Here is a 23,768-nt window from a genome sequence, read left to right on the forward strand (position 1 = left end):
TGCTGCGATCATATTTATAGTCTTACATGGCACCAATACTTAACTGTTTACTCGGAATATGTCGCGATTTTTGAAGGTGTAGTTAAGTAGAAACCTAAGAGCACAGCATAAATTGCTGCGAATGAAACGAGCACCAGTCATATTTACAATCTTGATTGTCACAGATATTTAGCTGTGACCGAATCCTTAACAACGCTTTCGTAAATCCAGCGGTCAAACAAAGGTCGCACCACACAAAAAGCGAGGGGCGTCTCGTGACCGCTTTCCGATTTCGGCTACTGGTTATTCTTGTTTCGGGCTCCGTCCAAAGAACAAGGTCCCAATGCTAGGTTGGTACCTCGCGACGGAACCACAAGTAAGCATAGTCGCTGCCAGAAGACACGACGAAAGAGAAACGTTGGCGTAGACAAGCCTTCAAGAGTTTCCATCATACGTCGCCGAGGGAGCAGAATGGAGTGCCGGTTAGCCCCGTCTGAAGTCATCACCGAAAACGGCACCATCGATCCTGTACAGGAGTGCGAGAATAAAGACAGAACTGCAGTAAAGTTATACACGACTGTACATTGAGAGAAGAGACTACTATCTAGTACTGTTGTTGCGGTGTCACCGCAAGGCACCACGCTCGCTAGGTTGTAGCCTGTAGGCTTCAAATCGGCCGCGGTCCGTCAGTACACGTCGGACCCGCGAGTCGCCACTGTCGACGCTGGCAGACCGAGCGCCGCCACTCGGCTGGTCTTACGAGACGAGCTAGCGCACTGGCCACTTCTACAGCCGACTTTAATAGCAATGGTTCACTCGTTATAGCTTCAGAGATCTCATTTGCAGAGACGCTAGTTAGCAAAGCATTCAGCTGAGTCAGTAGCTACGACCTAGCCAGGCGCCACATACAGTTCATGCATTGACAATTGATCTATATGTGTGAAGCAATCAGAATTGTAAAGAAATATTCGCAATTCAGTCTGTAACTGCACTCATAAATATTATTGTACAATGTCAAGATAGACGTTCACCGCTGATGCTGAATTTAAGCTAAGTATTTAATTGTATTCATGTCTACTAACTTTCTAATCACCTAAGATTTTCCAGATACATCCCGTCAAGTATAGTTCATTGATCCTCAAGCCAGCCTACATAATCAGCAAGTGCAAAAATGGCCACCCCTCGTGATCAGACTAAGAGTCAAATTGCGTTACTCAGCCGGGTAACCCTTTTTCCATGAGGCCCACAGTTCCGCCCCATACATAACAGTTATCAAGTGATACGTTAGTGTTCAGAGACAGTAACAGTACACATAATTTTGCTATGGCAATGGATTGCTTCAAAGTTATGACAAAAACTCCGTCCGAACAGGACTCGGAAGACCCAACGGTACCGACTGACCGCCGTGCCATCCTCAATCGATAGGCGTCGCTGGATGTAGATATGGAGGGAGGGGTATGTGGTCAATACAGCGCTCTCCCGGCCATTGTCAGTTTTCGCGACCGGAGCCGCTATCTTGACTATAAAGTAGTTCCTCAGATGAACTCAAAATGACTGACTGCACCCCGCTTGCAAACAGCGATCGTCAGACCCGGACGGTCACCCATCAAAGTGATAGCCAAACCCGATAACGCTCAACTTCGGTGATCTGACGAAAGCCCCACTCCGGCAAGGCCGTTGGCAACTTACAATAAGGTGGTCTAATATTTTGTGTGTGTGTTATAGCATCCAAGCAGCTCCCTCCCGAAGTAAATCTAAGAACTCAACACCGTGCCGCACAACAGAGAGGAACGTGTGGACGACACTCACAAGAAGAAGAGACATAATGATAGGACACGTGTTACGAGATCAGGGGATTGGTTCCATGGCGCATGAGGAAGTTGTGTTAGTTAACAACTATAGAGAAAGAAAGGGATGGAAAATATCCAACAAATAAATGAGGTCTTGTGTACAGGGGGTATTCTGAGACTAAGAGAGTGGCGCAGGAGAGAAAATCGTGGAGGGCCGCATCAAACCAGTCGGAACAGGGGAATACGGAAGCGTCCGATCCCGCCAGTCTGCTTTGACTCATGACGTCACAAATATGGCGGAAACGACCATAAACCACAATTCCAATATGGCGCATATTATGTCGTTACGCAGACATTATGAGGACGAAAATACATCAAAAAACACACACACACGTTCCACAAAAAGCCTAATGACACTAAGGTGCCAAGCGTGGGAAATAGGGGGTTTTTGGGTGGGGACAAACTAAATATAAACAAATTTAGACACCCACCCCCATACAAAACGACGCAAAATGACGAAAAAAACAGACATCACAAAAATCCCCAAATACCACTAAACAAAATATCTGGAATCGGACACTTTCCTTGACCTATATAGCTCAACAGCAGCTCCCGATCCCATAAATTACGACCTAACACTTCCCTTGACCTATATAGCTCAAAAACATCTCCCGATACCAATAGCAACATTCATAGCCACACATTGGGTTCAAACACTTCCCTTGACCTGTTATCCTTAAGACATCTCCACATACAGCCGTCCCTGGTCCGAGACGCCGGAACTTTAAGTAAGCCTCATTTCTTCACGACATACTGAACACTTCACGATTTTATCCAAAAATACGAATAGTTGAAGAAATTTTATTAGAGACAATGCACTGTCCTCCATCATAGCTGCTGTCTCCCATCATGGCCGACAACCGAAAACCGATGACCCTGTCAGTCATATCCATACTTGCTAAAGACATAAAAAAAGCAGTTTACCAAAATTCACACACGACGCCACACGCGGAAACTAAACTAAACACATCACCTAAAACACCACCAGAGAGCACCACCGATCGCATCAAAACGACTCCTACAAACACACCACTCTCACAAACTAAATTCCGCGCCGTCGTGACGTCTCACACTACAATAGCCTTACGTCACGGGTCAAAGCTGACGGGTGGGATCGGACGCTTCGGTAGACCCCGGAACAGTGGAAAAGAGGCAGCTGTCTAGTGACGACGTGTCAGGCCTGTGGACGGGCCGGCACTGACCTGAGCCTCTTGCGGCGCTCGGTGAGCCCCAGCAGCAGCAGGGGGCCGGCCACCCCCGCCCCCGCGCCCGCCCCCGCGCCTGGGCGGCCCGACTGCTGCGGGAACTGGTCCGCCTCCTCGCCGGTGGCGCCGCCGCCGGTGGCGTCGGCCTGCGCGTCGTCGTCCGCCGGCGCCGTCTCCTCCTCATCGCCCACCGTGAAGCTCGGCTTCTCGCCAGACATCACCTTTGCTGCAACACCCAAAACAACACCCATCTTAACTTTTTTTAAGCGTACTGTCTCGTCCGACGTCTGTCCGTTCCGCCCCTATTGCAGGAGCAACTGTCTTGTCTCAATCTGCTACTCGTCGCAGCTGGCGTATACCACAACGCCCCCACTGAGGTTACAAAAGTCTTGGGATTACGTTACGCACATGAACAGATGGCGGTAATATGGCGTACACATATAACACACGGCTACAATATTAACAAAGCCACAGGGGCCGTGTTCCTGGACATCGAAAAGGCTTTCGACTGCCTCTGGCACAACGGACTCATACGCAAACTAAGCGAAGCTGGTTTCCCGGACGGACTCGTACGTCTCATACACTCAGATCTCACGAACAGATGTTTCAACACTAACGTGCAGGATAAACAATCAACACAACATGGTATCCAAGCTGGAGTACCCCAAGGAAGCATCCTAGGGCCCATCTTGTTCAACCTGTACATTAACGACTTCCCAGCAACACAAAACACGACGTTAGCCATCTACGCGTATGACACCGCCATCCTTGCGCAAAATTGGAAACCGTCGAACATTAATTCACGAATACAGACAGCACTGAGAACAGCTGAGCCTTGGCTGGAGCGATGGCGTATTAAAGTAAAGGTCGACAAGTGCAAAGCAGTTCTGCTCACGCGTAGACCGCAACTACTGCGCAAACATCAACACAGTAGACCGATAACACTACACACACGCCCAATACGTTTCCGAGAGAAAGTCAGATACCTAGGTGTCTGGCTGGACCGGAAACTTACATGGGGGGGGGGGGGGGGCGGACCACTTCGAGTACGTTGCCAACAGAGCGCACGCGAGGCTCAAACAGCTCTACCCAATGCTCAACAGGGAAAGCACACTACACTGAATAGGAGGGTGTCGAGGTCCATATACGTGACACTGATTAGACCTCTGATGACGTACGCAGCTCCTGTCTGGGGATACGCAGCTCCTACACGACTGCGCCGCCTGCAGATCATACAGTACAAAGCGCTACGAAGCATTAGCAACGCCCCACGCTACACACGCACCGTGGATCTTCACCATGAATACCGCCTTGATACCCTCAAGGAAGTATTAAAAAAACACGCCACACGACTATACAGGAACTCGAGACACTCGAACAATCCTTTCATCCTCACTCTGGGAAACTACGATCACAACCATAGGTGGAAGCACAAGCGGCCAAAGACACTACTAGCTAGGGCATAGCCACCTGTGGTAAACTAACATACACTAACAAGCAACAAACGTCGGCAAGCCCCTGCATATCAGCAACACTGACTGGTAGTTACCAGCTGCTACTAGAGCCGACCAACAGGCCACAGCAGGGAAACCGACGAGCTCGCCCACTGACGCACAAACAAACCGCCAACATTAACCTTACACTGTGCATCCGATATATGACCTATCGGACACAAAAATGATAATAAACCTAACTGTTGCAGGTCGCTGACGCTGAACGAGAGCCCAACACCGGCACCCAGCGGCAGCCTCCGAGCAACAAAACCGCACAACGTCAAAGGTATCGACATGCATGATACCCATTATTAACAAAGCCTACCCTTGCACGACCTATCGCAGGCAACAAGACATCCGCTACTGCTCTTACCACCCGACCTAACTATCGCAGAGGTTTTCTTTCCTTTGGCACTTGCCTTGGCTCTTTTCTTCTTCTCCCCTTCAAACCGCTACCCTTCGTTCGACTTCGACCCAATCTATCTCCAGATGATTAATGGTTAACCTTAACCAGACGTACGCAAACATCGCAGTACCCACATCCTGCGACACCTCACATTAGTGAAAGCTAGCCCTTATGCAGAGATGGCAGTAGACCTATTGAGTTGGCCATAATGCCGGTGTGGGCGTGGAGGGGCTCCACCTCCGTTAAAAAAAAAAATGGAATAAATAGGCAGTGCATTTGTACTCTGGTGACTCGCGTGAAAAGGTTTTCGACGTGATTAACGCAATTAACAGACTTCGAACGCGGAATGGTAGTTGGAGCTACACGCATGGGACATCTCACATTTCGGAAATCTTTCGGGAATTCAATACTCCGAGGTCCTCAGTTTCAAGAGTGTGCGGAGAATACCAAATTTCAGGTAGAACGTCTCCCCACGGACAACGCAGTGGCCGATGGCCTACACTTAAAGACCGAGAATAGCGGCGTTTAGGTAGAGTTGTCAGAGCTAACAGACAAGGAACTCTGAGCGAGATAACCGCAGAAATGAATGTAGGACGTATGACGAACGTATCCTTTGGGACAGTGCATCGAAATTTGGCTTTAGTGGGCTATGGCAAGAGACGACCGACGCGAGTGCCTTTGCTAACAGCACGCCATCCCCTGCAGCGCCTCTCGTGGACTCGTGACCGTATCGGTTGGACCCTAGACGACTGGAAAACCGTGGCCTGGTCGGATGAGTCCCAATTTCAGCTGATGGTACGGTTCGATTATGGCGCAGATCCCGCGAAGCCATCGACCCAAGTTGTTAACAAGGTACTGTGCAAGCTGGTGGTGGCTCCGTAATGATGTGAACCGATCATTGACTGGAAATGGTTATGTTGGGCTACTTTGATACCATTTGCAGCCATTCACGGTCCTCATGTTCGCAAACAACGACGGAATTTTTACGGATGACAAGGTGCTATATCACCGGGCCATAATTGTAAGCAATTAGTTTGAAGAACACACCGAACATTTCGAGCGAATGATTTGGCCATCCAGATCGTCCGACATGAAATCCATCGAACATTTATGGGACGTAATCGAGAGGTCAGTTCGTGCACAAAATGTTGCACCAGCAACCCTTTCGCAACTGGAGACTTAACTGTAGAAAGGTGTTAAATGCCAAATTCATGAAAAATGTGATAAGTGGTTTGAAAGGTTCAGGATACCGAGGAAGATTACATACGAAAAGTGCCATGTCGACCGAAAATTGCAAGTGGGTACATTTGCCACCACTAGATGGCAGTGGTGCAAAGTTGGCTGCTGATTTCATAAGAATGGTGCAGTGTGCCATTCAGTTCTGTTTCTTTCACTCTGCTGCATATCGATTGATATGTGCATGTGGGATGAGAATATCGCTGGTGGGGGTGGAAATGAAATCGCGTCGTGCATTGGGAAAGTGTTAAACACCGGGGGAACAACGAAGAAAAACCTTATTGTTTGGAGTGACAACTGTGCTTCACAAAACAAAAATTGAATCATGGTATTTCTTTTTCTGGTGGCAAATGCGTTGTTCACACCACCAGAACAACGGTTTCTTGTTAGTGGGCACAGCTTCCTCCCCTGCGACTCTGAGTTTGCCTTGACAGAGAGAAGGAAGTCGGTGACGAAGGCATTTGTACCCAACGACCTATGCAAAATAGTCGAGGAAGCAAAAGTTGTTAGACCATTCAAAGTAATGTCTATGAATACTTGCAATTTTTTTAATATTCAAGGTGTAGCAGCCGAGATACTCTCCACAAAAAAGCTGAACATTTCAAAGGCTGTCAGCGTCACATATCATTCAACAGATGTAGCACTTGTAGCAATAAGAGAATGTTCCTCAATCGATTCAATTACAGATGAAAAGAAGAAAGATTTAAAGGCTATGATACCTTACCTGGAAAAGAATGAATATAAAGACTATTATATACCGATCTGTAGAGAGTGACTAAGAACACAGCACCTAGAATAATTCGATGGCATTCAGCACCTTTCTGTTTGCGTCATGAAACCACCACTAATATACGATAACATATTCTCATTTGTAACATGGAAAAGTTTGAGGAATCAATAATTAAAACATTGCACTACAGCCAGTTCGTATGTAATAACTTCAGTTCATAAATTTGGCACTTTGCACCTTTCTACAGTTAAGTATCTCCGGCTGTAGAGGCAGCAGCTTGGCTCAATATTTCACACCAACACTCAGGAAAGGATATAGGAGTAATCAGCTGAGTTACAGACTCGTATCACTACGTTGATTTGCTGTAGGATTTTGGAACATATGCTGTGTCTGAATGTTATGAATTACGTCGAAGAAAACGATTTATTGACACGTAGCATGGATTCAGAAGATATCGTTCCCGTGAAACACAACTAGCTCTTTTATTCGCACACAGTCATGAGTGCTATCAGCAAGGGATCTCCAACTGATTCCCTGTTTCCAGATTTCCGGAAGTCTCTTGACACCGTTCATCACAAGAGACACAATCAAATTGCGCGCCTATGGAGCATCGCTTCAGTTGGCGACTATATTAGCGATTTCCTGTCAGAAACGTCGCAGTATACGGTAATCGGCGGAAAATCATCGAGAAAAACAGAACTGATATCTGCCGTTCCGCAAGGAAGTGCTTTAGGTCCTCTGCTGTTCCTAAACTACATTAAGAACGTAATCTGAGCACACTTCTTACATTATTTGAAGATTACACTAGTGGCCATTAAAATTGCTAAACCAAGAAGAAATGCAGATGATAAACGGGTATTCATTGGACAAATATACTATACTAGAACTGACATGTGATTACATTTCCACGCAATTTCGGTGCATAGATCCTGAGAAATCAGTACCCAGAACAACAACGTCTGGCCGTAATAACGGCCTTGTTACGCCTGGGCATTGAGTCAAACAGAGCTTGGATGGCGTGTACAGGTACAGCTGCCCAGGCAGCTTCAACATGATACCACAGTTCATCAAGAGTAGTGACTGGTGTATTGTGACGAGCCAGTTGCTCGGCCACCATTGACCAGACCTTTTCAGTTGCTGAGAGATCTGGAGAATGTGATGGCCAGGGCAACAGTCGAACATTTTCTGTATCCAAAAAGGCCCGTACAGGACCTGCAACATGCGGTCGTGCATTATCCTGCTGAAATGTAGGGCTTCGCAGGGATCGAATGAATGGTACAGCCACGGGTCGTAACACATCTGAAATGTAAGGTCCACTGTTACTGTTCAAAGTGCCGTCAATGCGAACAAGATGTGGCCGAGACGTGTAACAATGGCACCCCATACCATCATGCCGGCTAATACGCCAGTATGGCGATGACGAATACACGCTTTCAATGTGCGTTCACCGCGATGTCGCCACACACGGATGCGACCATCGTGATGCTGTAAACAGACCCTGGATTCATCCGAAAAAATGACGTTTTGCCATTCGTGCACCCAGGTTCATCGTCGAGTACACCATCGCAGGCGCTCCTGTCTGTGACGCAGCGTCAAGGGTAACGGCAGCCACGGTCTCCGAGCTGATAGTCCATGCTGCTGCAAACGTCGTCGAACTGTTCGTGCAAATGTTTGTTGTCTTGCAAACGTCCCCATCTGTTGACTCAGGGATCGAGACGTGGTTGCATGATCCGTTACAGCCATGCGGATAAGATGCCTGTCATCTCGACTGCTAGTGATACGAGGCCGTTGGGATCCCGCACGGCGTTCCGTATTATCCTCCTGAACCCACCGATTCCATATTCTGCTAACAGTCATTGGTTCTCGACCAACGCGAGCAGCCATGTCGTGATACGGTAAACCGCAATCGCGATAGGCTACAATCCGACCTTTATCAAAGTCGGAAACGTGACGGTACGCATTTCTCCTCCTTACACGAGGCATCACAACAACGTTTCACCAGGCAACACCGGTCAACTGCTTGCTGTTTGTGTATGAGAAATCGGTTGGAAACTTTCCTCATGTCAGCACGTTGTAGGTGTCACCACCGGCGCCAACCTTGTGTGAATGCTCTGAAAAGCTAATCATTTGCATATCACAGGATCCTGTCGGTTAAATTTCGCGTGTGTAGCACGTCATCTTCGTGTTGCAGCAATTTTAATGGCCAGTAGTGTAGATGTGATATACGTGAAAGGGCAAACAAATGATTAAAATTTCAGAAAAATTGGATGATTTATTCAGGAGAGAGATGTACACAAATGAAGCAAGTCAATAACGCGTTGGTTCACCTCTGGCCCTTACGTAAGCACTTAGTCGGCGTGCCATTGACTCATAGTTGTTAGATGTCTTCGTAAGGGATATCGTGCCAAATTCTGTCCAATCGGCGAGCTGGTTAGAAAGCCCTGCCGACACTGCTCCAAACATTCTCAACTGGGGAGAGATGCGGCGACCCTGACAGCTACGGTAGGGTTTGGCAAGCACGAAGACATGCAGTAGAAACTCTCGCCCTATGCGGACGGGCATTATCTTGCTGAAGTGTACCCCCAGGATGGCTAGTCGTGAAGGGCAACAAAATGGGGCGCAGAATATCGTCGACCTACCGTTGTTCTGTGAGAGTACCGCGGATGACAAGCAAACGGGTCCTGCTACGGAAAGAAATGGCATCCAGACCATCACTCCTGATCGTCGGACACTATTGCAGGTGACAGTCAGGTTGGTGTCCCACTGCTGTCCGGCGCGACTCATCTTCGGCCCAGAATCTCACTGCCTGGAGTAGAATTGGCGTCACTGGTGAGTCCTATTTCCAACTGAGGCCGGATGTTTGTCTGTAAATGTACATCACATCTACTGATTTCCGTCACATTCGGATAATACCTTCTTGGTGTTCGGTTTTTGTTTTTCTTATAGCATATGTTATTGACTCTCACCTACTTAGAGGAAAAGTGATCATCATAATAAAATAAGGGAAATCGAAGCTCGCACAGACAGATTTAACTATTCTTTTTCCCACGTGCTATTCTAGAGTGGAGCGGTAGAGCAATTGTACGAAAGTGTTAGAAAAAATCACTGTGTTGCGAAGTGTGTGCTGTTATAAAATTTCTTGACAGATTATAACTGTGCCCCAGACCGGAACTCGACCTGGAACCATTGTCTTTCACTGCCAAATGTTCTGCCGACTGAGCTACCCGAACTCGACTGACGACCCGCCAACACAGATTTGCTTCCGCCAATACCCGATCTCTTTCCTTGCAAGCTTCACAGATGTTCTCCTCCGAAACTTGCGGTAATAGCACTCCTGGAAGAATGGAAACTGCGGACACATGGCTTAGCCACAGCCTGGGGAACTATTTTCAGAACGAATATTCACTCTGCTGCGGAGTGAGCGCCAAATGAAGCTTCCTGGCATATGAAAAGTGTGCGCCGGAGCGGGAGTAGAGCCCGATATCTTTCCCTGTCGCTGGCAACTAGGAACGTACAGCAGATGAGGCACCGCTGGAAGTAAAAAGCTGTGAGCCGTCGTCGGGTGGCTCACTTTGGCGAGTACTGACCTGCAAAAGGCAAAGGTCCCAGCTTCGATATCGGGTCCCGCAGTTTTTAACCTGCCAGGAAGCTTCAGACTGAAAGTCATTCGATGAACCTTCTGCGTAGCACTTAGTGTCAATTGCAGGGTAGTGATATACATGTAGGCGGAGACGCTCAACGAAGTCCGGTAGCAGACGCTAAGAGAGACGCGTTGTGTATCACAGTGGTTTACTATTGAAATTCCGACACAGTATGTTCTGGGAAGTGCCGGCAACCTGTTACCTTCCCCCAAATACGTCTTGCGAAATAACCACAATAGGAAAATCCGAGAAATTAGTGTTAATACTGTGATACACTGACAGCCATTCTTCGCAGGACCATTCGCGAATGGAAGAGTGAAGAGGGAAAAGATAACGGTACGAGAGGTACCGTAAGATGGCTGGTATAGTATGGATGCAGTGTAGAGATGAAAGTGTTAAGTGTGATACTGTACAGGCATTTATACGCTTGTGTTGTATTATAATGGATAATGACCAATGGAATGTATGAATCTGCAATGATGTTTAACTAAAAGTGTCAAAGGAAGAGGAGAGATGCATGGATAAAGAATGTTTCTATCTAACAACCTGGTTAAGGCAATGAAAATAGGTATTTCTATGTCAGGCATTTCTGCTGTTGCCCGCGGAGTATTTTACACATAATTACTGTAAACAAAAATACAGTAATATTCCTAGAGCTGCATTAAAACTAAAATTCTAATTGCATATTATTTCTAGAGTTATTTCAGTCTGCCATGACCGTAAAACGAGAGAAAAAAACCTGACATTCGTATGAAATTAGGTTATGAAAGTGAAAGTCTGAAGTGAAATAACTGTTTGTCTGGCTGTATCTAGCGGTGAGAAACAGTTAGTCTTCTTGTTACACAACAGTGACAGACGTATGGATATCAACGTAAAGGCCGCGGATGAAATTTAGACCATCACTACTTAGAGGTCAGGATTAAAGTCTTGACCGCATGGTTCAATATTAATAAAATCATCTGACAGGTGACGGATGTTTTAACTCACTTTCAAGCTATTAAAATGCAGTTGGTTTATCATGAAATAGCGTAGCTCGAAGCTTACACGCTGAACACGAGAAGCCGTAAATTCCCACATTTTTGACAAAACTTAAGTGCTTTGTTGTTCGTCTTTTCCCTAGAAGCAGGCAATGTAAATTCCTCCGCCGTATTACACATTACAAACAGTAACGCTCGACAAGGTGAGCGGAATATAGACTAGTGAAAACTATCGATCGTAATCGATACAGGCAACGGGAAAGTACGTTTTACGGAAATGACATGGACGCAATAAGGACAGAATATAACAATAATACGAGCTACAACATCGCCAGATTACAAACAGAACTTCACAATTTCTTAGAATCGGCAATTTTTTGTGGTCCCGACAGTGAAAAATTTTTTTCCAGAAAGCGTGTCTAAACAGAAGTGTTTCAAAACGACGCGCTGCAGGTCGGAAGTGTTGAATATTAATCAACCTTTGTGTAGCAGTTGCGCGTGAATGAATTTCCCTGGCTAATGAAGTGAGCACCACTCTTCACTGTTCACTGAAAAACTCACGGTGACCGTCGTGAACAACAAAAGTGACAGGCTAAACACACATTTCACTAAGCCAAAACAGGTCGAATTTGGTGCGCTTAATTAAGTTTCATAAAGATAGTGGGAATCACTGCCAAGCAATTTCGTACCATTTGCCCGAAAGAGTTTCTAAAATTAATAGGAAAATTAAAGAATTTTCTTACCAAGTTTACCATATCTATTGCAATCTGTAACGCTGACTTACAAGGGGATGCCACGACGTTGGGATTACAGATTTACTTCAAACTTTGTATACCTTTAGTAGGCCATTAAAACAACGTAATGTGCTACCAGTAAGGTGCACTACTCTGGCAACTCCGAGAAAATCGCAAGACAAGTTTTGCGCGTCTGTTATATGGTTTATCTATCTGTGCGTAGATGCTAGGCGTTAGAGCTCATATTGGCCAAATGGTTAGCGTTCGAGTTCCGTAAAACGAACGTGTATGAGGCGACTGTTCGACTTCCGCTCAAACAATTTTTAAGCTATATTTTTTCCATCATTGATCATATTGTTTTAGATCACATTTGAGAGATAATATAATTAAAAGAAACCACGTGTATTTGTCTGAAGTTTTAGTGAATTTAATGTTATTTGACTACTTACTATTTTTAATTAAATTTAATTGTTAGAAGAAACATATTTATAAATGTCGACAAGTAAAGAACGAAACGCATAGAGTTTTCCTGAAAATGTACACCTGTTGTGATTTGCGAAATCCGTCACACGTGCAGCGGTGAGACGTTGCTAATGTCCCAAGAACGTGTAGCGTAGGTGCAAATTTCTCGAATGTCAGAATTTACACGTGCACCACAGAAATGAAAGGGACTCTGTTCTTCGGCTACTGCAGATAATAAATTTGATGACGATTCGAACCGTCGCCTCGTCCACGATCCTCTTGCAAAGCGCGAATGCTGACCACCTGACTTCTTATGCCCGGCACCTTCGCACAGATACGACAGTTACTAATAGTCGCGTAAAACTACTATTGCGATTTTCCCGGAACTGCCAGAGTAGTGCATCTTAATACTTGCCCATTATGTTACGTTAATGGCCTACTAAAGGTGTACAAAGTTTGAAGTAAATCCGTGATGCCAACGTCGTGGCCTGCCCTTGTTATTCACGTGTTTCACCTACTGCAATTGGAGAGCAGCAATGGTTTTGTTGCATTAGAGACGACACACAAATTCACTCACAGGCTGTCCAGTCAATAAAAACACATTTAACTTCACATCTGCACATCAAGAAACGAGGTTATCGATCCCTAATAACACCCGAAGAGCGTGTTTTCGGCGTCGTTACGTTTATGTTTACACTGTCAGTTCTGCTGTCCACGACAGTGTCCACAAAATTTTCAGTGAAGAATGGTGCTCGCTTCATTAGTCAGTTGAAGTAATTGATGAAACAGTTCCTTTTGTGCTGTGAATGGAAGATCATTTAGCGAACTCCCACAAGGACAGAGTAACACCTGAAAAAATAAATAGGTTCGCAAGAACAACCGGGAAATGTATCAGATTGGTAAAAGGAATTAATCGTCCACAATAGTTTTACTCCTGCTGTGAAATAAAAATTACAAAATGGGGTAATGAAAAGTTGATTACAGCGGTCTGAATGAAGTTGTGTCCACTGATCTTATCCTTCGTCCTCAAATGAAAACGTTATCCAGATGTTTCTGAAAAACGATACATTGCGAACCTCAACGACAGTATCACCATTTCACTCATTTAAAGAGCGTTCGTAAGTAGACAAAAATAGTTTTTGCGCCTTGACAACACTTCACAGCCGCCATAAATATATGTGAACTTAAATCTATACAGAATAATAGCAATACTGCAAGACACATCAGCTCCTCCTATCACATTTGTTCTACAATGAATCTTCCATTCTGTTACAGAGTTAAAGGATGCTTTCTGCAAGCAACTCACAGGCTGTAGGTAAGCCACTTCTTCATATATCCTTTCTACCGGGAGTTACAGTCCAACTCGAGAGCAAGAGTGAAGTTTGAAAAGTGGGAGAGAGACATACTGGCAGAACTCAAGCTGTGAAAGCAGATCGTCAGTCGTGCTTGGATAGCTCAGTTAGTAAGAACATTGCCCGTGTAAACAGACAAACGACAAATTACTGTCTGCTTTACACCTCGTCGGATACCTTGCACCACAGTCTGCAACTGACTCGGAAATGGCCGAAGTCATGAAATTAGCGAGGACACGCTTGATTTAGAGTATGATGGACGAGGACTGAGTAGGGTGGCAGAATGACGAATGGCAGAAGAATTCTACGCACTGTGCTGCCATGCTGATGTCATCTATACTCAGCCGGCAGAGTATTGATTCGCGGGTGTTTACGAGAAGACCGACTGCCGGTCTGTGTGGCTCCTAATTTCTCCAATTTTAGCGTCGTGGCCGTTACGTGAGGTGTGTGTTGTGACTCGTTTTGGAACATGGGCGTTCTCGTGGTACCGTCTCCCACAGCAGTTTGTTGACGGCTCACAATCTCACTGACTAAAGACAGGCGTGAAGAATTGTACAGCTCTTGTTTAAATTTTCTCTACGTCTTCCTTTCCTTAAACTCGATAACAGTCAAAGACTGATGGACACTAGTCATGAATTGCTCCAATGTGTCTTTCATGCAATCTCTTTCGTCCATGAATTATATACAGTTCCTCAGGATTATTTCAATAAATCTGACGAAGGAGCCCTGCAAACTGCCCGTCCTCGATTTTCTTCATTCTTACAGGGTTTGAATGTCAGTGACTGGGTATATTTTCCTAAGGCGGTACCAAGCAATAAAAAAAAATCATAATGCTTACTTAATACCACGTCAAAACAATACATCAACCATGTTTAAATACACACACATATCACTTATCGCTATCACGAAGACACATTGAACAGTTTGTTAACTCACCAATTGGGAACACCAACACTATACAAAACATAGTATCAAGCGTGTCAGGGCGGGCATTGGAGTAGTACCGTCCGTGCAGTTGTTGTAGCCAGAATGCGACCGTGGTGTAGTGGTTTGCAATCTGCCTGGTAAATATGAGGCCTGGGTTCAAGTCTCAGCCGTGGTACAAATTTTAATTCATTACCACACCTTCTATCTTTATTGAAAGTAAAGTTGAGATACATGTCCCCATGAAAATGTAATTTCATTCGTCGTCGTCGGCTGATAATCGTATCCAAGTTTTCATTTCTCTCCTGAGATTTCGCTTGGCACGGTTCAGGCGTGTCGTTGATGGCTCAGCAGTCCAATCCTGGCGTGGAACAGGCGGCCACAGACACTACAGCTGATGGAAGGTGGAGGACGTGGCTGGGCCAGGAGGAGTTTACGTCTCCGGCGTTTGTCATTCTCCATTCTTCGACGTTCCAGCTCAAAGGTAACTGAGCGCGTAATTTCATTAGATAAAAGTAAACAAATGTTCGCTTTCTAGCGCTGTAAGAACGAAATTCCTTACTGCAGTAAGCAGAACAGCAACACTGAACAGAATCTATGAAATTTGTTAGTAGAAATTTATATTATCACTACATCATAGATAAGCAGAAAATGCCAAAACTTTTTATAACTTCAATATGTAACGTCCAAAATGTAAAGCAGAATAGTTTAAACATACTGAAGAGCCCTGCAAATAATAATGGGGAAACATGTGCGACAAGAAAAAAAATTTGTTTGTTTAGTTGAGTTTGGACAGTTCTAAAGTAATACGAGGTGCATCAAGTTCTAAGGCCTCCGATTATTTTTTTTTTTTTCTCCGGACTGGAAAGAGATAGAAACATGCGCATTGCTTTAAAATGAGGCTGCGTTCATTGTCAATACGTCCCAGAGATGGCAGCACCGTACGGCAGATGGAATTTTACCGCCAGCGGCGAGAATGAGAACTGTTTTAAATACTTAAAATGGCGACGTTTTCCTTATGTGAACAGCGTGCAATCATTCGTTTTCTGAATTTGCGTGGTGTGAAACCAATTGAAATTCATCGACAGTTGAAGGAGGCATGTGGTGATGGAGTTATGGATGTGTCGAAAGTGCATTCGTGGGTGCAACAGTTTAATGAAGGCAGAACATCGTGTGACAAACCGAAACAACCTCGGGCTCGCACAAGCCGGTCTGACGACACGATCGAGAAAGTGGAGAGAATTGTTTTGGGGGATCGCAGAATGACTGTTGAACAGATCGCCTCCAGAGTTGGCATTTCTGTGGGTTCTGTGCACACAATCCTGCATGACGACCTGAAAATGCGAAAAGTGTCATCCAGGTGGGTGCCACAAATGCTGACGGACGACCACACGGCTGCCCGTGTGGCATGTTGCCAAGCAATGTTGATGCGCAACGACAGCACGAATGGGACTTTCTTTTCGTCGGTTGTGACAATGGATGAGACGTGGATGCCATTTTTCAATCCAGAAACAAAGCACCAGTCGGCTCAATGGAAGCACACAGATTCACCGCCACCAAAAATATTTCGGGTAACCGCCAGTGCTGAAAAAATGATGGTGTCCATGTTCTGGGACAGCGAGGGCGTAATCCTTACCCATTGCGTTCCAATGGGCACTACGGTAACAGGTGCATCCTACGAAAATGTTTTGAAGAACAAATTCCTTCCTGCACTGCAACAGAAACGTCTGGGAAGGGCTGCGCGTGTGCTGTTTCACCAAGACAATGCACCCGCACATCGAGCTAACGTTACGCAACAGTTTCTTCGTGATAACAACTTTGAAGTGATTCCTCATGCTCCCTACTCACCTGACCTGGCTCCTAGTGACTTTTGGCTTTTTCCAACAATGAAAGACACTCTCCATGGCCGCACATTCACCAGCCGTGCTGCTATTGCCTCAGCGATTTTCCAGTGGTCAAAACAGACTCCTAAAGAAGCCTTCGCCGCTGCCAAGGAATCATGGCGTCAGCGTTGTGAAAAATGTGTACGTCTGCAGGGCGATTACGTCGAGAAGTAACGCCAGTTTCATCGATTTCGGGTGAGTAGTTAATTAGAAAAAAAATCGGAGGCCTTAGAACTTGAATGCACCTCGTAATTATCATCATAACACTTTGCATCAGCGAAACCTAATTCCTGTTTTGTAATCCTATCGTCAAATAGAATCGTTTGAAGTATATAATGAAAACGTTGTTAGATTTTTATTTTGTTACTTTTCTAGTGATTTTTGTATATTTTAACCCTTTTCACCCCTTTCACGTCCAATTCAATCAGGGCATTAAAGATACAATTTGCAATAGACTAGAACCGCCAATTTGAGGGACTTACAATGCCAACTGGATGCAATGAACTATCTGCATTATTAACCGTCAACATAAAATTACATGATACTTAGTCATAAGACGTGTCGTAAATGCGAGCGTAGGCCTTGTCTGATGCCACGGGAATGACGCCATTAGCCTCCAGAACAAAAGCCGAAGCCTCAGTCGAAAAAAGGGCGTTGGAGGGGTCGGGGGCAGGGGGCAGGGGAGGTATTTTTCGCTGTAGCACTTGCGTGGGCGGTTGTTGTGGTGAGAGACTTAGTAGACGCTTTAGCAGGTCACAGATGTGCGTATGTTTCCAAAATGGGGCTGCAGTTTTTGCCTGCGGTCAAGATGGCAAACCTGACTCACTGAGGCAGAGATGCATCAGTCGTTCAGTGCACCGATCCTAGGTTGTTTATGACGAAAACCAGAACGAACCAAGCCCATTTGAAATGTTTGTTCTTAATAACACTATACGATCACCACAAACAAACATTGACCTGCATCCCTAGACAACAAATGGCTACAAGATAAGTATACACACAAACTTTTGGATTTCGGAATTTTACGTTATAAATGGGAACTAGAAAAAACGCCAAATAATATAAACAGTAAGTAGGCCTCAGCTAATAATGATTTTCTTCTGCTTCTTTAAAATTCTACATTTATTACGAAAAGGAAATGTTAATTAACAAGAATTGAATCATAATTTTTAATAAAAACAAAATATTTATATTTTAATTACTAATTGCGTGAAAATGCGAATATTCACAATGAATTAAATTTAAGTGCAGAAATCTGAAATATGAAATAGAAAAAATATTTTATTTCCAGAGGCTGAACTGTATTATCGACCAACATATTATTTTTTCATTTCACAATGAAATATTTTGCTTGTCTGCATCAAATATTGTCTTGTGATTAGTAATTAAAACTGTTATTTTTATTAAAAATTTATTCAATACTTTTAATTAAAATTTCCATTTCATAACAAAGACAGGATTTAAATAAATATTAAAAGACTTGCTGTCAGCGATTTCGCAGTTAGAAAACTCATTTCTCGCACTCTGTTAATGAATCAGAAATTTTTTGCACTTAATAGCGCTCTGAAGTTTTGAAAGGTTTTTTTTTCCTGTCTTATTGAGAACTGCATCTTACTGTTTCAGGAAAGTGACCAGCAAACCCGCTCCCGTAAAGATTCGAAAACAGCTTCATATATGTGATTACTTTACAAATGATTTCATGTGTTAAATATCTGACTCTGAGGCAGATAAACGAGAAAAAGTTTAGAACAGGTTTGAAATTATGTTTAAGATTTGTTGGAAGTCATTAAGCGCTCCCAGCGTCAAATACTGGGTAATTTGCGCTTCATTTTAAGAAAAAGCTAGTTTTTCACGCTTCTCAGATTATGTCACATCTCCCGAACTATACGCCTTTGAAAGATAGGGACATTCAACAGTAATGTGGATACTGTCAGCAAGATGTGTTGCTAAGAGAGTTAGTAGTAAAAAAGTAATAAATTAAAATGCCATGGCCGATGCGAGGCTTGCGTGCCTCAGGGATACAGATACCGGTACCATGGTTGCAACCACAGTGGAGGGATAAACGTGTAGCTCTTGAAGAGGGACAAGAGTCTGGATGATTGTCTGAGCTGGCCTTTTAACATCAACCAAACCGGCCTTGCTGTGCTGGTACTGCGAACGGCTGAAAGCAAGGGGAAACTACAGCCGTAATTTTTTCTCGAGGGCATGTAGCGCTACTGTATGGTTAAAGGATGATATTATCTTGGGTAAAATATTTCGGAGGTAAAATAGTCCCCCGAGCAGATTCAGAAGGGCGTAGGTTGCAGCAGTTACTCGAACATGAAGAGGCTTGCACAGGATAGAGTAACATGGAGAGCTGTATCAGACCAGTCTTTGGACTGAAGACCATAACACGAACAACGATTTACAAGGCAATTTCAACGTAAATTATAATTAACATTTAGCCCTTTGTCAGCCTCGTGTATCTACTACACTTCTTGGCAATAATAACTTTTACAAGAGTATACTAATAGCTTTAGCAATCTCACTTCCCGAGCGCGGGTCCCGGGTTCGATTCCCGGCGGGGTCAGGTATTTTCACCTGCCCCGAGATGACTGGATGGTGTTGTGTCACCTTCATCATCATTCATCCCCGTTACGGTCGGAGGAAGGCAACGGCTAACCACCTCCAGTAGGACCTTGCCTGGTACGTCGGTGCGGGTCTCCCGCATCGTTGCTCTATGCTCTGTCAAGAAGCATGGGACTTCAATTCCATTTTCCATTATTATTTATTATTATTATTATTATTATTATTTGTAGACGATCTATGAAGTAATTGTAAATGAAATTGTAAAAGCAACAAATGCAGTGAATTACTCGTTGATTCCCGTACTCTTCAGCAAGTTCTTTTTTACACGTTTAAAATGTAAAGGAACATATTAACCACTTTGCTCTGCATGACACAGGATATTTGAAATTTGACTCGTACTGCAAGCCGTTGACTTCGTCGAGCTTACTGGGAGAAATGTTAACGGAAATGAGGAAACAGTTAATTTGTGACCAACAGCACTACAGAGAGATCACTGGTTAGAACGTGGAACATACCGCGTCCGATGGGCATAAAGTAACGACAGATTTTCTAAATGTAACTTTTCTTCATATGTGGACGGCTGATGGCTTCGTTTTTCATGCGTGTATAAAATGATTAACGCTGGCTCGTGTTACTTCTACAGATGCCTGACATGAGCGTTTAGTTGCAATAGTCGCGTAATCGCGAGGGGCAGAGTTCACATCCCTATCTAGCCTTCACGTTCAAATTTTCTATAGTTTAAAATATTCCATCACTAGAAGATTTGGATTTGGCATCGCAATGTGTTCGCTAGGAGATCGTTACAGTCAGTTCGGCTTTGTTACTGGCTGAAAACAGTCACCTGTTTACTTTAAATTTCTCATTTTACACATCTTTCATCATGTTTGTGCAATAACTGTTCGTCTCTATGGTGTATACCTGTTATTCATAAAGCAATGTGTTCAAACGAAAATACATAAATAAATAAATAATACTTCAAGCGGACGGCGGGATCGAACCTCAGACAACAAGGAGGATTCCTTCCTCCACACTTGATCAATCAAAATGAGTGATCTGTTTTTAACACGCTTTGTGTCGATAGGGACGTAAAATTCAGATATTTCTTCTCATTAGCAGGCTGCCGAAAGTAGTTAGAAACCCTCTTTGTCACAACCCAATTCTGCTCACGAATCTGAGACTATTCCCACTTGTCTACGTGAGATAGAGCGCTGGCATAACTGAGGAAAAGCCATAAAAACGAGCTGGGTCTGATTCTGACAAACACACACACAGACGGACCAAAATCCAGATTAATGATGGGAGAATAAACAAGGCTCCACTGCACTCGTTAACTTCCCGGAGTGCTTTACTACGCTTCTTCCTATGACTGCTGCTATGCCTCTGCCTTACCATCCTGTATAGGGAGACCTACCCTTCAACGTGGACTCACGACCCCAGTGCAACTTAGCGTTTCTTCCGCCGCTAGCAACGATCTGTTAATGTGAAAAATGCTAAGTGACAGAAAACATCCTAGAACCGACAGAAGACTGAAAGTTGACCATTTCTATTTCTAACCCGGTACTTATCCACTTACTCACAGTTGGTTTTATTACGTATTCAAAATTTTAATGTATGTAATAAAAGTACACAGAGGCATGCCACTGACGTGCTGAAACGTTTGGCAAACAGGAAAACGACAATAAACTGACGGAAAAAAGGAGTTGTGCGACATAAACGAAAGTTGGTATGCGTGTTTCTACAAGGGAAAGATGTCTATTCAAATTTGCAGCCGGTCGTGGTGGCCGAGCGGTTCTAGGCGCTACAGTCTGGAACCGCGCGATCGCTACGGTCGCTGGTTCGAATCCTGCTTCGGGCATGGACGTGTGTGATGTCCTAAGGTTAGTTAGGTTTAAGTAGTTCTAAGTTCTACGGGACTGATGACCTCAGAAGTTAAGTCCCATAGTGCTCAGAGCCATTTGAACCATTTTCAAATTTGCATTCTGGGCAGAGCAGTTGGCTCACCTTACCCCTCTCATTTCTCTCTATTTCTCTTTGATTTTATCCCTGTCTCATTTTACCTTCCTTACAGTCGAACTTCCCACGATTTGCCTTTTGTATCCTTCTTCTGAGGGTTATCCCTAGTCCGAGATATATATATATATATATATGACGAAGGGACAGATTAACCTGTGATCTTGCAATATTAATCACTTAACTATGTTATCTAAACAAATGTATTCTCGAAATTTCGTTTCTCAACATTATTTTTTTGGTGTTGAGATTTTTTTCCGACAGTGTATTTTTCACAAAGTAGGCCGAATCCATTTGCGTAATTTTGCTTGGCAAACACGACTACTATAAATCATTACAAACCAAAAGACGATTATTCCCGAAGAGGTGGGACCGCTCTACTCCTGCTGTTTCCTGGGGATAGGGGTATCCATTCACAGCGGCTAGTTTCTCCAGAATGTCATCAAACCTACGCGGTAGCCTACTTCTACTGGATGAAAATACCGAGATCTTCCGATTTAATGCTCTTCTCACTTATGGCTGCCTCTCTTGGGAAACTCCGATATCTCTTCCCCACATAGCAAATTAGTCTTGGGGCAGTTGATGCAGCGTATTGTTTGTGCCGCAGTCAAGCACTGTACTCTTGATGTCCGCAAACAGGAGTTAACGATCGGCAAGGCCACCTACTTCCAGCTTACTACAGTGGTTAAAATACAGATACTAGTAGTTTATGTACCTAAAACATTAAGTAGTATACAAATAAATGCACGCCCTTTTAATCGGGCTTCTGGCTGGTTTGATACGCCGCGCATCTGCTTCCGCTCTCCACAGTCTCTCCATTCACTGTAGCACTTGCATTCAACGTCTTCAACTGTTTGTTGTACATATTCCGATCCTCGTCTCTCCCAACAATTACTGTCCCTTACGGCCCCCTTTAGTACCACGAAAATACACACTAATATGTGCGGGGGGGGGGGGGGGGGTGGTGCGCTCTTGCTTCATCCTGGAATAGGAGGACAGACTTCGTGTTTATTACAGAAGTTTGTCAATGATTGATTTCGATTCTACCAAAGCGCATATTTAGTACTGCCGAGCGTGACGGGGTATGATGTAGTTTTAGGAATCGCAATAGAATTTGGGTTGGTTTAGTTCTCATGCCGTTCACGGGAAATTATGCCGTTATCTTGGTGCTGAAAGCCATTTCGGTGCTGCCCTGCAGTCATGGCGAATAAGAAGATTTGCAGTGCATTGCTGGAGCACAATCTCTATCATATTTTCGGTCACTCCCTCGTAAAACCATCGGAATTAATGCAAACAGTGTTTCCTCACTCACTCTGATTTTTTTTTTCTATTTCAGATTTTGAACTTTCAAGGTCGACATTACTGATAGAGGAAGAAAAAAAATTTTTTTATTATCTCCCAGCTTCACTTCCTGTCTTGTTAGCGGAGGAGATGATTGGTGTTGAACGTCCCGTCGGCATCGAGGTCATTAGTGACGGAGCAAAAGCTCCGATTAGGGAAGGACAGAGGAGGAAAGCGGCCGTGCCCTTTCGAAGGAACCACCCCGGCATTTGCCTTAAGCGATTTAGGGAAGTCACGGAAAATTTAAATCAGGATGGCGGGACGCAGGTTTGAACCATCGTCCTCCCGAATGCGAGTCCAGTTTCTAAAACACTGTGCTATCCTGCTCGGTACTTGTTGGATATCCTGTGTTTCATGACAGGCAGATACTCTTATAATTGCAGATAACTGAATTGTAAAGATGGCACATTAATACTGTTAAGATATTGTATTGTATTGTATGGAACTGGGGACCTAGAAACGACGGAGAGGCTTCGTTCCAGCCGTAGCCCTCAGTGGTTCACAACCCCACCACAGCAGGCTACAGCTGTCCACTAACCCCACCGCCGACCCGGGTTATTGTCCGGTTCCGTCCCCAGTAGACGGGCCGGGAACGTCTCACACCAGAAGAGTGTAACCCCTATGTTTGCATGGTAGAGTAATGGTGGTGTACGCGTATGTAGGGAAAGTGTTTGCGCAGCAATCGCCGACGTAATGGAACTGAGGAGGAATAAGAGGAACCAGCCCGCATTCGCCGAGGCAGATGGAAAACCCTCTTAAAAATCATCCACAGACTGGCCGGCTCACCGGATCTCGACACTGATCCATCGGGCGGATTCGTGCCGGGGACCAGGCGCTCCTTCCCGCCCGGAAAGCCGTGCGTTAGACCGCATGACTAACCGGGCGGGCGACTGGTAAGATATACTTTGCATGTAGTAATGTATTTACTGTTTATCAAAGTAACGCACCTCAAAATTCTGATTGAGTAACCTCAATAC

The 23,768-nt window shown here is 44.6% G+C and overlaps 1 protein-coding gene across 2 annotated transcripts in view; it reads right to left on the bottom strand.

Annotated features, from left to right (window-relative positions):
• LOC126419304 (acetyl-CoA carboxylase) overlaps positions 1–23,768 on the bottom strand; it is a 444,881-nt gene that overhangs the window by 281,844 nt on the left and 139,269 nt on the right. For both annotated transcript variants that reach the window (XM_050086479.1, XM_050086480.1), the window contains exon 2: positions 3,032–3,260. In XM_050086479.1, coding sequence (XP_049942436.1) covers positions 3,032–3,252 — 221 coding nt within the window. In that variant the 5' untranslated portion in view covers positions 3,253–3,260. The remainder of the gene's footprint in view (positions 1–3,031; positions 3,261–23,768) is intronic.

Source organism: Schistocerca serialis, chromosome 9, assembly GCF_023864345.2.
Source record: "Schistocerca serialis cubense isolate TAMUIC-IGC-003099 chromosome 9, iqSchSeri2.2, whole genome shotgun sequence".
NCBI classification, from domain to species: Eukaryota; Metazoa; Arthropoda; class Insecta; order Orthoptera; family Acrididae; genus Schistocerca; species Schistocerca serialis.